Source organism: Equus quagga, chromosome 6 (assembly GCF_021613505.1).
Source record: "Equus quagga isolate Etosha38 chromosome 6, UCLA_HA_Equagga_1.0, whole genome shotgun sequence".
NCBI classification, from domain to species: domain Eukaryota; kingdom Metazoa; phylum Chordata; class Mammalia; order Perissodactyla; family Equidae; genus Equus; species Equus quagga.
This window is the reverse complement of record NC_060272.1, coordinates 32,645,651-32,659,424: the sequence shown is the minus strand read 5'-3', so window position 1 is coordinate 32,659,424 and position 13,774 is coordinate 32,645,651. Positions and strand designations below refer to the sequence as shown.

The window sequence follows — 13,774 nt, the reverse complement described above, 5'->3', positions numbered from 1 at the left end:
TTTTGGCTAAATTTTTCCACACACCTATGCTTATTTCCTTAGCATAAATTTTTGGAAGTGTAATACCTAGATAAAAGAGTGTGACTATTTTTCTAAGTTTGACACACGGTATCGAGGCACAAGATGCGATCTTAGTTTTGCCATCAATGTACCTTTCTGAGGCCTGGGAGAAAACACTTGATTATTGTTGCTGTACTTCCTGGTCATATCTAATTCTTTATCTGCAGATGAGTTAACTTGTTACAGAGGAAGTGGAAGTAAGTTTAGCTGGCAGATGTTGAAATGGTGGAAAGTTTTAGAATTAGACCAAAGAGAATGGGCTCAAGAGGAGCGGAGGGTACAAAAGCAGCCACCCAGCACACGCATTACTCCTTGGACTCACTCGTGAGACAACCTCTCTTTAGAACATGGCACTCAAGGTATTGTTACATCTTATGTGGCTTATTTAAATTAGTTTTCTACCTTGTCTCTCGCTTTCTCAATTTTCTCAGTTGCCCTCTCCTTCTAGTACCTGCTTCTACTTCAAAAATGGCATTTTAACGTTTCTCATAGCCTCTGGGCTCTCTAACTGCATCCTGGGTTTTTTTAATTGGTGTTTTACCAGTAATAGGCATGATTCTATTCTATAACACTAGGAGGAAAATGAATCATTGTAAGTTCATTGAATTTTAACCTCCTAGTTTTGTATATGTCCATTATGGCATTGCCAGGCTGCATTTCTTTCTTTTTTTTTTTCTTGAGGAAGATTAGCCCTGAGCTAACATCCGTGCCCATCTTCCTGTAGTTTATGTGTGGGACGCCTGCCATAGCGTGGCTTGATAAGCTATGCGTAGGTCCGCGCATGGGACCCAAACCAGTGAACCCTGGGCCACCAAAATGGAGTGTGCGAACTTAACCACTGTGCCACTGGACCAGCCCCCCAAGTTGCGTTTCTAATTATCCCATGGAGAAGATAAGCTTTTTGCAGCAGGAAGCATAACATCTTGGTTTGGTATTCTAGAGAGCTTAGCATAGTCCCAGACACAGCAAGAACTTGTGAAATATTTATTAAATGACAGCATATTTTGCCTTAATTTATACATTAATCACAGTATTTTACTAAAAAGAGATGTAAATGCCAAGAGAAAGTCAAGAGGACCAAAAAGATGTTTTAGAAATGGATGGGTATAAGGGCACAGACACCTGAGCAGCCGCTTGTTTACTTCCTCATGTACCCTTTCTCAGGGGCCAGAAAGAGGCCATTTGTTCTTTGGGACATGGAGCGGTGTGCAGGACTTGTCAGGGGATGCCCGTAGGGTTCTGGTTTCATGAGTCCCTAACCTTATGGGATCGTGTGGATGGACACCACAATCAGGTTCCAGGTTCCATGTTGGTGCCGAACTAACACATGCTCCCTAGGCATACATGCTCCCCCACCAGGCAGTCCCAGGTCAGATCTAATCCTAAAGAGATGAGCAATCAATCATTAAATGCCCTCAACTCTGGGAATTGTGAGGGGTGGGAAGAGAGGTTGAAAAGAGGCAGTTTTGTTTGGAACACGGGATCCAACCAGTACTTGAAATTTTAAGTTTAATTGGCAGATCACCAAGCCAGTGCTTTCTCTCCTTCCCTCCCTCTGCCGCTAAATATGTTTACCTAAACTTCTAGCAGCACGACAATCAAAACTATTGTTATTCTCCATCCTGATCAGAAACTTTTGTGCCAGTACCCTTTCTCTCTCCAACCAGCTTAGCTTCTGCTTTCTCCCACTCCAGACTCCCTTGCCTTTCTACCAAAGCTTCAGAGACATAAAAAGCAGGGTATTCTTTTGAAAATGGCAGTATTTCCCAGAACTTAATAATCTGGAGACTGAAAATATGGGACTAGTCAGTGGCCAGGTTGAAGGACCTTCAGTGGAGCACTGCTTCCATCTCTGCACCTCTGCCCCAGCGCTGAGCTTAGTGTCAGAGAGCCCCAAACACCCCACCTCCTTTCACAAGACAACTCGTCACCCTACAGCTAACATTTCACATGATGTATCTGATGCTCAGAGATGCAGGAAGTTGTACAATGATGCAATAATCAGAGGAGAGAAAAGAAGTGACCCGGCATTTACTAAGTGGTACTAAGTGTTTGGCATATAGCGAAATATGACTTAAGAGTGGATGTTTTTAACCACACATAATAGACATTCTCTTTTGAAGACGTATAGAAAACAAAATAATTGCCTATGCATTGAAGAACTTGATATTTAAAGGAACTGCAAAGTACTCTGCTGTTTATGAAATGCAAATAATCCTGCAGGTTGTTTTATCTGGTCTGTGGGAAGAAAGAGAATGAGCTTCTCCCCTGCTGTGAAGCAGTGCTTCTCCATGGAAGTGAAATGGTTTCCACAGGGTGACCACAGGCACTTCATATACAACAAGTTCACAATGAGCCCATCGTCGTTGCCCAAAAGTCTGCTCCTCTTCCTATGTTCCCTCTCTTGGCAAATGGCACTGCCATTTCCTCATCCAGAGCCAGGGCTACAGTATCAGTCTCTTACCTGCCCTTATCTACCCAACTCTGATCCCTTCTCTGTACAAGTGCCCTCAGAGATCTATGGAAAACACAGTTCCAATCATCTCTCTATGTTTCTTAAGACAGCATTATGGCTCCCTGCTGATGTCACAGTCTTTAGCATAATGTAACTTTCACCACTCCGTCCTAGCCTGCAATCCATTCTCCCTCTCACCTCTGCCCCTGGCATGCAGCTCTGCAGCTGGAATTTGCTGAATTCACTGCACCCCCCTCACCACCCAAGCCTTGGCCCATGCTGCTACCTCTGCCTCTAACCTCCATCCTCATCCCCTGCAACTTCACCCAGCTGATTCCCAGAAATTTTATAACCAGCTCAGATATCAGTGCCTCCAGGTATCCTCCACCAACAGCGAAAGCAAGCAGTGGTTCTCAAGTATAATTTAAAATTTTCTAGTAGCCATAGTTTAAAAAGTAAGAAGAAACCGATGAAACTTAAATAATATCTAAATATTACCCATTCAGTATGTAATCAATATTTTACAATTAATAATGAGATGCTTTATATTCCTTTTTGCCTAGTAGCCTTCAAAATCCAATGTTGATTTTACTCCTACAATATATCTCAGTTCGGACTAGCCACGTTTCAAATTCTCAGCAGCCGCACGTGAAGAGTAGCTACCACATTGGATGTGACAGCACTGGAGCAATTAAGAATCACCTAGAAATCTTAACAAAAACATAGAACCCTGTGCGATGCTTCCAAAGCTTCTAATTCTCGGGAGGTTCTAGTTCTAGGTCTGGAGTGGAGACCAGAAACTTTCAACAAGAATCCCACGTGTTTCTGATGTACATGGTTCTCAGACCACGTTTTAGGAAATGAGGGCTTCATAGCCAGATGCTATGATGCACTGATTTTGGAGTTAGACTTTATAGGAGTTTGCATCCAGACTTGTGTATAGCTGTGTAACTTAGTGACGTCATCTTTCTAGGTCTTAGTCTTCTTACCTGCAAAGTAAGACTCACCATACCTACCTGGAGATGTGTGGGTATTAAATGGATACTGTATTTTACAAGGTCAGCACATAACTAATAATGGCAGCTCCTAGCTGTCTGGATGCACCCCAGCCCAGGCGTGCCCACTTGATGGGCGAGATGTCCTTCCTGTCCTCCTGTGCTGATTCTCTGTGCTTCCTTCCCCATAACCCACCACACCCTGTGGTCATCAGCTGCTTGCTAGTCTGTGTCCTCAACTCATCTGAAGACAGAAACTTGCTCTTGTGCATTTCCATATCCCTCTGCCTCACACATAGTTGGTGCTCAGTACTCATCAATTTTAGGAATTGAACTTAATTTGACCAACCGGGTTTCCTCTAGTGGAGCAAACTCTTTACAGAAAAGTACCTCAAATTCTTGTATAGAAAGGAATTATGCAAATGCAAAGTGGGTGTAGCACTGTTCTAACACTCTTCCCTTTAAAGTCTGTCACAGAAAGCTTTGCCAAAGTGATTCATGGCTTGAGCGTGGGACACCTGACAGATCAAGTTATTCAGAGGAGCAAGAGGATGATTCTGGATACGCTGGGCGTTGGGTTCCTGGGAACCAGTACAGAAGTGTTTCACAAAGTCAGCGAATATAGTAAAGTAAGAAGCTCGATCTCTCCTTTAGAGATAAAACCTAGTGTGCGCACATGGCTGCTTGTGAGGTGGACCCATGAGTGTACACAGAGTTGTGTGTTTGTCTTCAATCACTCTACTCTTCATTCTAGAGATAGTACTTCGTGTATATAGCATTGCTGTATATAGTTTATGCTTTTCTATGCTCTATTTATCTGAGTTTTAATGTCCATCCGTATCCCTTATTAAGTCACTGTCTGAAGACTAGTCTTAACTCTAGTCATATCTCATAGTTTATTACTATTATAATTGAAAACGCTTTTTACCCAAGAGTCTTAGAAGCAATAGTACCTACCCCAGACCATTCATTCATACAAAGACTTTGAGAATCTCTGGAGAAAAGGCTGGGCCAGTACTCCGAGCAGAGAGTGGGCGTGTATGTAGGAGATGTAACACTCCCCCTCCAAAGGATGTGCTTTGGTGCTAGACAGTCCACCTTCCTCAGAATTTACTCCAATGAGTAAATATGAGTAAATTCAGACTCCGTTTCCTGGAGCACTTCTGGATTACTATCTGGGATGGCGCAACAGCATCTCCTCTCCCTTCCAAGGAGAAAGTGTATTCTTCTACAAGGAAGAGAGGAATCCAATGATCAAGGCTTCAAGTTAGCACAAAGGGTTCAAACAAGGACTATTAATGTAATGACTCAAAATATGAAGAAGAACTCCTGAAATGGTGACTTGGCATGTCATGTTCACACTCTGTATCACTGATTGATATTCTTTTGTTCCAGATCTACAGTTCCAATATGTCCAGCACTGTTTGGGGCCGGCCAGACCTCAGGCTCCCACCAACATATGCTGCTTTTGTCAACGGTGTGGCTGTAAGGAGGTTTCCATGTCTTTTCCATGTTAATCATAATAATTTCATAGCCAGGAAATATCTCAGAAATGGGCCAATTTCCATATTTCATTGATGAGATCATTGAGGTTCAGAGAAATGAAGTGGCCCACCCCCTCTTCTATGTAGTAATTTCAGTTTGCATGTTTTACAGTGAACTGAGGCTTTTTAAACAAATTATGAAGTAGAGGAAATAAGGTGGAAGGACTTAGATAAAAACACCCTTAAGGTATCTCAACTTTAAACTTTGAATGTACGTAGCAAAAAATATAAAACCCAATATCCAGACTCAATTCCTTTTGTTGTGGTTAGTACCAGTTTCTCTCCAGTAACCAGCTCTTCATTCATTCATTCACTCATTCACTCATTCATTAATAGATGTTTATTGAGAAAGAAACAATGGCCATATGATGTCTATACTTTCTGAACCAAAAATCAGCACTTCTCATCCGACAATTTTTATGCTTTTTTTATGTGTCAGGGGCAGTCTACAAGATATACCCTGGACATAATGTGTTGGGATTTCTGAGATATTTTTATGGTTTGGGGAACAGTGGCCCAGAATATTGAAAGCCAAATCCAAAGTGTATCCAGGAGTAAATGTCCAGTAAACAATAGGAAATGCACCAGCCACATCCAATAATCATAAAATCTACTTTTAAACGAACTTCTAGTTATTACTAACTATTTCTTATAAGGGAAAAGCAAATGGCTGAGAGAAAGAGGAATAAAACCTTATAGCAGAAAATAATGATTTTAAAATATAGCTTAATAGTTAATCTAGGTTCACAAGTTCTTGCAACTTCTCCATAAGTTTTAAATTATTTTATAATTAAAGGTACAGAAATATATGGCCTGATATGGAACAAATGAGATTAAACTTTTAGTGCGATTGTTTGAAGGGTAGGTGAGAAAGGAGCAGCCACCTAATTCCAGAGCTGTGTTTTTGGGGGGATCTAGATTTTTCCAGGGGCCATGGCAGAGAGTTCTGGCCACCTAGCTAAGATCCAAGCTCCTTGGGGCTCACTAGCTGCTCCCCACAGTCCCACCTGCTCTGGGCAGAGGACGGCATGTCCAGGGTCCAGCCATGTAATTTGGAATTACAGCCAGTTCATAAGTTTTATTTTCAGAGAATCAGACCTAAAAGTCTCACATCAAACTAAATGCTTACTGGTCCAAAAGCTGTTGCATTCACGGAAATACATTTTGGGTTTTGGTGGTTGTTTGTGTTTCTGTTTACATAGATTCACTCAATGGATTTCGATGACACCTGGCACCCTGCCACCCACCCTTCCGGAGCTGTCCTTCCTGTCCTCATGGCTTTATCAGAAGCCCTGCCTCCAAGTCCAAAGTTTTCTGGCCTTGACCTGCTACTGGCTTTCAATGTTGGGATTGAAGTACAAGGCCGATTAATGCATTTCTCCAAGGAAGCCAATGACATACCAAAGAGGTATGGAGAGAATTTGCCCGATTGAGAGGCAATCACGTTCCCCTTCAGCTGTCAGTGGTTGCCTCAGCAGAACCTTCTGCCACAGAGGTTAGGTCAGATGAAGATCTTAACATTAGTGCTGGCAGATGTACCTGTCACATATCAAACCATATGTCCATACACAAATTGTGATTTCAGAAGTTGCTAATGAAAAATCTCCTTTGGGTTTAGAGAGCCAATCCAGCAACCAAGACCATGAAATAAGTTGGGGTCTCTCATCCCAGAGTAACTCATGTCTGCCATCCATGGGTACCCTGAACGTTCCCTACTCCATCTCAAAACGGAATCGACTTTGATATTTGCTAGGGTCCTTCAGACTTAGAACATTCAGAATGTCCTGCATCTGACTGTTCAACCAATAGATCAAAAATGGTCAAATGTTGGCTGTATCATATGGTTCACTCTAATATTTATTTTGCCACTTGGTCCAGCCTGCTGGGAGAGGAGTAAATTGGAATATTGAGTGAACTTTCACATTTCTACAGGGCCTTCAATTTTTACAGTTACTTACATGGGATTTCAGCATTCTGGCAATAATTGTGACAGTACCATTTATATAGAATTTACTGTGTCAGGCACTGTTGTAAGCACATGAACTCATTTAAAACTCACAAAACCCTATGAGGTAGATACTATTATTATCACCATTTTATGTAAGAGAAAACAGGTACAAAGAAGTTAAATAACTTTCCCCAGGTCACACAGATAATAAGTGGTAGCTGAGATTTGAACCCAGGCAGTGTGGCTCCATTATCTACGCTCCTGACCGCTACTCTATACTGCCTCCTGGTGACTGAGGTTTGTAAATCTCCAACTCTTTGCTTTTTTTGCTTTCCAGATTCCATCCCCCCTCAGTGGTAGGAACTTTGGGGAGTGCTGCTGCTGCATCCAAGATTTTAGGGCTCAGCATGACAAAGTGCCAAGAGGCCCTGGCTATTGCTGTGTCTCATGCTGGAGCACCCATGGCAAATGCTGCCACTCAGACCAAGCCTCTTCATATTGGCAATGCCGCCAGGCATGGGCTTGAGGCTGTTTTTCTGGCAATGCTGGGTCTCCAAGGAAACAAGCGAGTCTTGGATCTGGAGACAGGGTTTGGGGCCTTCTACACCAACTATTCCCCTAAAGTCCTTCCAAACCTGGATTCCCACACTTGGCTGCTGGACCAGCAGGATGTGGCCTTCAAGCGTTTCCCTGCACATTTGGCCACCCACTGGGTGGCAGACGCAGCTGTATCTGTGAGAAAGCACCTTGTAACAGACAGAGCTCTGCTTCCTGTTGACCACATTGAGAGAATTGTGCTCAGAATTCCAGAGGTCCAGTATGTAAATAGGCCCTTTCCAGACTCGGAGCATGAAGCCCGTCACTCCTTCCAGTATGTGGCCTGTACCACACTGCTGGATGGTGGCATCGCTGTGCCATCATTCTATGAACGCCAGATCCACAGGCCCCAGGTGAGGGAGTTGCTTGGTAAGGTGGAGCTGGAGCACCCTCAGGACAACCTGCCAAGCTTCAACACACTGTACTGTGAGATAAGTGTCACTCTCAAAGATGGAGCCACCTTCACAGAGCGCGCAGATACCTTCTACGGTCACTGGAGGAAGCCACTGAGTCAGGAGGACCTGCAGGAGAAGTTCAGAGCCAATGCCTCCAGGATGCTGTCCTGCGACACAGTTGAAAGACTTATAGAGAGAGTGGAAAGCCTGGAAGACCTAGAAGACTGTTCTGCATTAATCGCACTTCTGAAAGGCCCTTCCCCACCAAAGATGATGTCAAAATCCATCTAGCATTTAACAGCGCCATCGCACAATCTCTCCTGGGGCTTACCGACATCTAATGACTTTGTACTTGGGGAAATTCAATGACTCGCTTTATAAAGCCAGAGTCTGCTGTTGGTCTGCCCAGGAATAAATGAAGCAAGGTGGAAAGAGTCCAGGAGTAAAACTGGATTTTTATGGAAGGAGCCTTCTAAATTTTGCAAGACAGTTCCAATTACTTAAAGCAAAATAATAAATATGCAAGAAACGCAGAGAAATTGACTTTATAAGCATTCATAAGGCTAAAATTCAAGTCACCTGTAATTTGCTTGTAAAGTTCATCTTTTCAGAGGAGTTATTTATGAACTTCACGAACCTCAACGTGTGAGAGAAATTTGAACCTATACATTTATTTGCTGACAGCAGAGAAGAGCTCTCGTCTGTCGTGCCACCAACAGATTTCTTAGACCATGGATTATTAGAAGCCCTCCTCAGTGGAGGGGATGCTATTGGGTTTAAATATGACAGCGTAGTGGGTTCAGATCCTGCCTCCATCACTTACTTGATGTGACCCTGGGCATGTCACTGGGTGTCGCTCTGCCTCACTTTCTCTATTTGTAAAGGAGAAATTAAAAAATAAAGCAGTTCGGCTCTGGAAGCCATGCTGTTAACCACTACAATATATCACCTTTCATTACAAAGAAAATTTTTGAGAAAAAGATCATGGATGAAGAGTCTAAGATGTAATAAAGAATGACAGCAAAAATAAAAGTATATATGGGGGTAATTAAATAAATATTGACGATAAACAATAATAACAATGTCTTATGAGGTTAAAAATTACAACATTAGCAATAGATAAAAGCAGGGAACTATTATAGTTAGTGTTCTAAATTCCTTGTGTCATTTGAGAAAAGGGCAAAGCTACTAACTCTAGACTTTGATTTGTAAGTATGCGTGTTGACATTTCCAGGGTAGCCATTACAAGACAGCAGTAGAATGTATTACTTCCAGGTTAATAGAGGAAGAAATACAGAATTAGGAAAAAAAAATCCAAAGGAAGGCAAGAAAAGAGGGGGGAAAGAAATATAGAAAAGGCAGAACAGACAGAAAGCACAATATGAAATGATAGAAAAAATCCAAATATATCTATACTTACAAAAAGAGTAAATGGACTAAATGCTGCAGTTAAAAAAGACAAAGACTATGAATACATTTTTAAAAATGTTTAGAGGCAGCCCTGAGGGCCTAGTGGTTAAAATTCTGTTCAATCTGCTTCAGCAGCCTGGGCCTGGTTCCTGGGCACAGAACCACACCACTCCTCTATCAGTAGCCATGGTGTGGCTGCAGGTCACATAGAAGAATAGAAGGACCTATATCAAGGATATACAACTATGTACTGGGGCTTTGGGGAGGGGGAAAAAAAAGGGAAAGATTGGCAACAGATGTTAGCTCAGGGTGAATCTTTCCCAGCAAAAAAAAAAGGGATCAAAAAAAAATTTGTTTTTAATGTTTAATAGTTTTATTAACATCTAATTTACATACTATTAATTCATCCACTTTATATGTACAGTTCAATGAGTTTTAGTAAATTTATAGAGTTGTGCAAACAACTCACAATCCAGTTTTGGAATATTTCTATCACTCCAAAAACTCCCTTATGCAGCTTGTAATCAATCCTTACTCCCACCCCAGCTTTCAGCAACCTGTGATCCATTTTCTGTCTCTATAGTCTTATCTTTTCCAGACATTTCATATAAATGGAATCATACGACATGCAGTCTTATGTGTCTGGCTCTTTCACTTAGCATAATGGTTTTAAGATTTTTCAACATATGTATCAGTACTTTATTCCCTTTCATTGCTGAGTAGCATTCCATTGTATGGATGTATCACATTTGTTCACCATTCAGTAGTTAATGGACAGTTGGCTTGTTCCCAGTTCTGGGCTATAACGCACAATGCTTCTATGAACACTCACATAACATGTCTCGGTGTGGACATATATTGGGTAGATACCTAGGAGTTTCCTGGAATGCTGGGATATTTGTTAAGTACATGTTTAACTTTATAAAAAGCTGTTTTCTAAAGTAGCTCTATCACGTTACATCCACCAGCAATGTAGGAAGGTTCTGGTTTTTCCTTATCCTCACTAACTCTTGGAATTGTCACTCTTTTTTATTTTAGCCAGTCTAGTGAGTGTGCAATAGTATCTCATTGTGGTTTTAATTTGCATTTCCCGAATGACTAATTCTTGCCCATTTTTGACAATTAATTTAATTAGGTTGTCTTATTATTGGGTTGTAAAAGTTATTTATATATTCTGGGTGTAAGTTCTTTATCAGATATATGTTTTGCAAATATTTACTCCTAGTCTGTAGCATGCTTTTTCATCTTTTTTAATGGTCTCTTTTGAAGAGCAAAAGTTTTCAATTTTGATCAAGTCCATTTTACCATATTTTAAAAAAAATTTTATTGCTCCTGTTTTTGGTGTCATCAGCAGGCATCTTTTCAAATCCAGTTATATATTTCATTCAAGACACATAAGGGTACAGAAAAGTTGAAATTAAAAAGATGGGGAGGGGCTGGCCCAGTGGTGCAGTGGTTAAGTTCGCACGTTCCGCTTTGGCAGCCCTGGGTTCTCCAGTTTGGATCCCAGGTTCAGACCTACACTCCACTTGTCAGGCCATGCCGTGGTAGGTGTCCCACTTAAAACAGAGGAAGATGGGCATGGATGTTAGCTCAGGGCCAGTCTTCCTTAGCAAAAAGAGGAGGATTTGTGGCAGATGTTAGCTCAGGGCTAATCTTCCTCAAAATAAAAAAATTAAATAAATAAATAATAAATTTTTTTAAAAAGATGAGGAAAATATGGATGGAATATTAACAAAAGAAAGCTGGAATAAATAAATGTTAACAGACAAAACAGAATTCAAGCAAAGAGCATTACTAGAAATAAAGAGGGTCACTACACAATGCTAAAAAATTCAAATCACTAGCTACCTAAAGTAACTCTAATCCTATATGCATCTAAATAATATTGAACTGCAAGGAGAAATGGACAAATCCAACATTGTACTGAGAGGATTTTAACATTTCTTTCTGAATAATTGATATTTCAAGGAAAACAAAGATAAATAGACTATATAAGTTGTAAACACAATCAACATATTTTATCCAATGGATATATAGAGAACTCTGCATCCAATGTCTAGACAACTTACAATTTTTTAAAAATCTCACAGAACATTTATAAAAATGGACTATATACTGAGCCATAAAGCAAGTCTCAACAACTTTTCAAAGGACTGGATCATACAGATCATTTTCTCTAATCACAATGCAATTAAGTTAAAAATCAATATAAAAAAAGATAATTAGAAAAGCTTGAAATGCTTGGAAATAAACATTCCTCTAAATAACTCTTGGGTCACAGAAGAAATTACAATGAAAATTATAAAACATTTAGAAATTACCAATAACAAAAATATCACATACCAAAATTTGTAGGATATAGCAAAAGCAGTACTTAGAAATGTGTAGAATTTTATATTACTGGCTCCAATTACCTGGATTATGCTGTTCTATGGGACACATCATGTTAACTCCGATGAATTTGTTTGAACACAGTTGATAAAAGAGAATATAGAAGAAGTGGTTTCTATTGTCACCTTGAGATAAAATTTATTGTCCTCTCTTTATACATTTTGGAAGTTTCTAGAGGCAAGACCTCAGGGTCTTTAATAATATCTTCAGATAACCCCTGTTAAAAACAAGACAACCAGGTCCAAAGTGGTGTTGCTTATGCTAAGCCCCACATCACCAGACTAAGACTTAATTACAGTTTCAGCCCTCCCAGAAATAGAATCTTAAACCAGTCAATCAGGAATCTCCTGGTCAGCAATAGTTAGGTAATCTACCTGACAGATCCTTGCCATCCCCTAAAGGAAGTAACCTTGCAATAACCTACCTGCCTTTTTGCCTAGTATAGCTTCCTAGTTCCCGCTCCCCTTCTCTGGGAAAGTCTTTCATTTTGTACAGCTCCTTGAAGCTCCTTTCTATTTGTTAGATTGGATGCTGCCAAATTTGAATCAATTTTTGCTCAAATAAACTCAAATTTTTTTAATATGCCTATTTATCTTTAACTCCCCTGATGGATGCTTCGGACCAACCACACAGGTTTGGGAAGGTCATGTCTCGTGAGGGGGACTACAGCACTCAAGGTGACCTTGACATTGGTTATAATGCACACTGAGTTAACTAAAAGCAGGAGAAAATATGGCGGAATACAGGTCTGTAGAGAGAGTTTATGGGTCCTCTCACCGGCAGCCCTGAACACCATCCACACCTACAGAACCACATACAAAAAAATAGAAAAGAGACAGCAAGAGAGATTGGCTCCCCACATTTGTTTCTAGATGATTCCTTTCTATGAGGGTCAAAAGCTAGGGCATTTTTGAGCCAGAATACTAGGGAGATCATTTGATGGAATGGGAGAGTTAAAGCTGAGCCCCTTGTCTCTTCCTTCCATGAGGCCAGAGAACAAGGACTGCTGTGAGCTACTTTACCCTGAGAAAGCCCAAGATGGCAGCTTAGACAGCTCTGATCTGATGTCTAGGCATGGCGACAAATGCTTGCTTTTTCCCTTGCCTTCCCTTCCCTTGGGGATAGCAACAAAGGATGCTGTTCAGCCTACTTTTAGTGTTATAAGCCCTATGTGTAGGCAAATGAATCCTCCACATGCATCGGGCCAGACCACCAGGGAGAAAACCCACCATGAGACTAAGACAGAGGCTCAGCTCCCAGAGGGAGGTTCATTCCAGCCCCTTTCTGTATTTCTGCCTCCTCAGCTCACAGCCAGAGCCCTGAGTCAAACTGCCTTAGCCACCAGACACATATTTGCCAGTTCTGAGGAGCCCTAGTGCTGGTTGTTGTCTATGTCTTGGGGTCCCCAAGACAGCGTACACTTTCAGAGATTCCCTAGAAGAACTCATGGCACTTAGCATATAGTTGTCCTCATGGCTAAGGTTTATCACAGTGAAAAGAGACATGACAGGATCAATAAGAGAAAAAGACACAGGCAGAGTGTGGAGAAATCCACACATAGGCTTTCGATGCTCTCTCCCTCCAGGGAGGGGATACACCAATGTGCTCCTTTCTCCAGCAGTGAAAAATTCAGTAAAGTGTATACAACGTTTCTGCCCTGGGAAGAGACTTAGCACCCATGGTTTTTATTAGTGGCTGGTCATGTAGGCACCCTCTGTCCAGCAACAACCATAATTCAAATCTCAAAGAAGGAAAGCAGGAGTTCGACATAATTCACATTGTTTGCACAGTCCAGGCAATGTGAACCAATTTTATCGGTTAGAGAGTGAGTCAAGTGCCCAGTTCCCAGACGTCAGCCCAGGACCAACCTTATAAATAGGACCTGCTAAAGATAGCAGCCTCCGGCCAGCTGTGTTATCTCTTTCCTCAACAGCTTTTCCCATCCTGAAACATCTTCCTTTCCTCTTTGCGTGGCT

At 41.3% G+C, this 13,774-nt stretch overlaps 1 protein-coding gene across 1 annotated transcript; it reads left to right on the top strand.

Annotated features, from left to right (window-relative positions):
* The first annotated feature begins 287 nt into the window (after positions 1-287).
* On the top strand, positions 288-9,029 carry ACOD1 (aconitate decarboxylase 1). The gene is made up of 5 exons (XM_046664914.1): positions 288-419; positions 3,978-4,139; positions 4,906-4,995; positions 6,257-6,462; positions 7,340-9,029. Exons 1-5 carry the CDS (start codon positions 408-410, stop codon positions 8,283-8,285), a joined length of 1,416 nt encoding a protein of 471 aa, XP_046520870.1. The 5' UTR covers positions 288-407; the 3' UTR covers positions 8,286-9,029.
* The last annotated feature ends 4,745 nt before the right edge of the window (positions 9,030-13,774 follow it).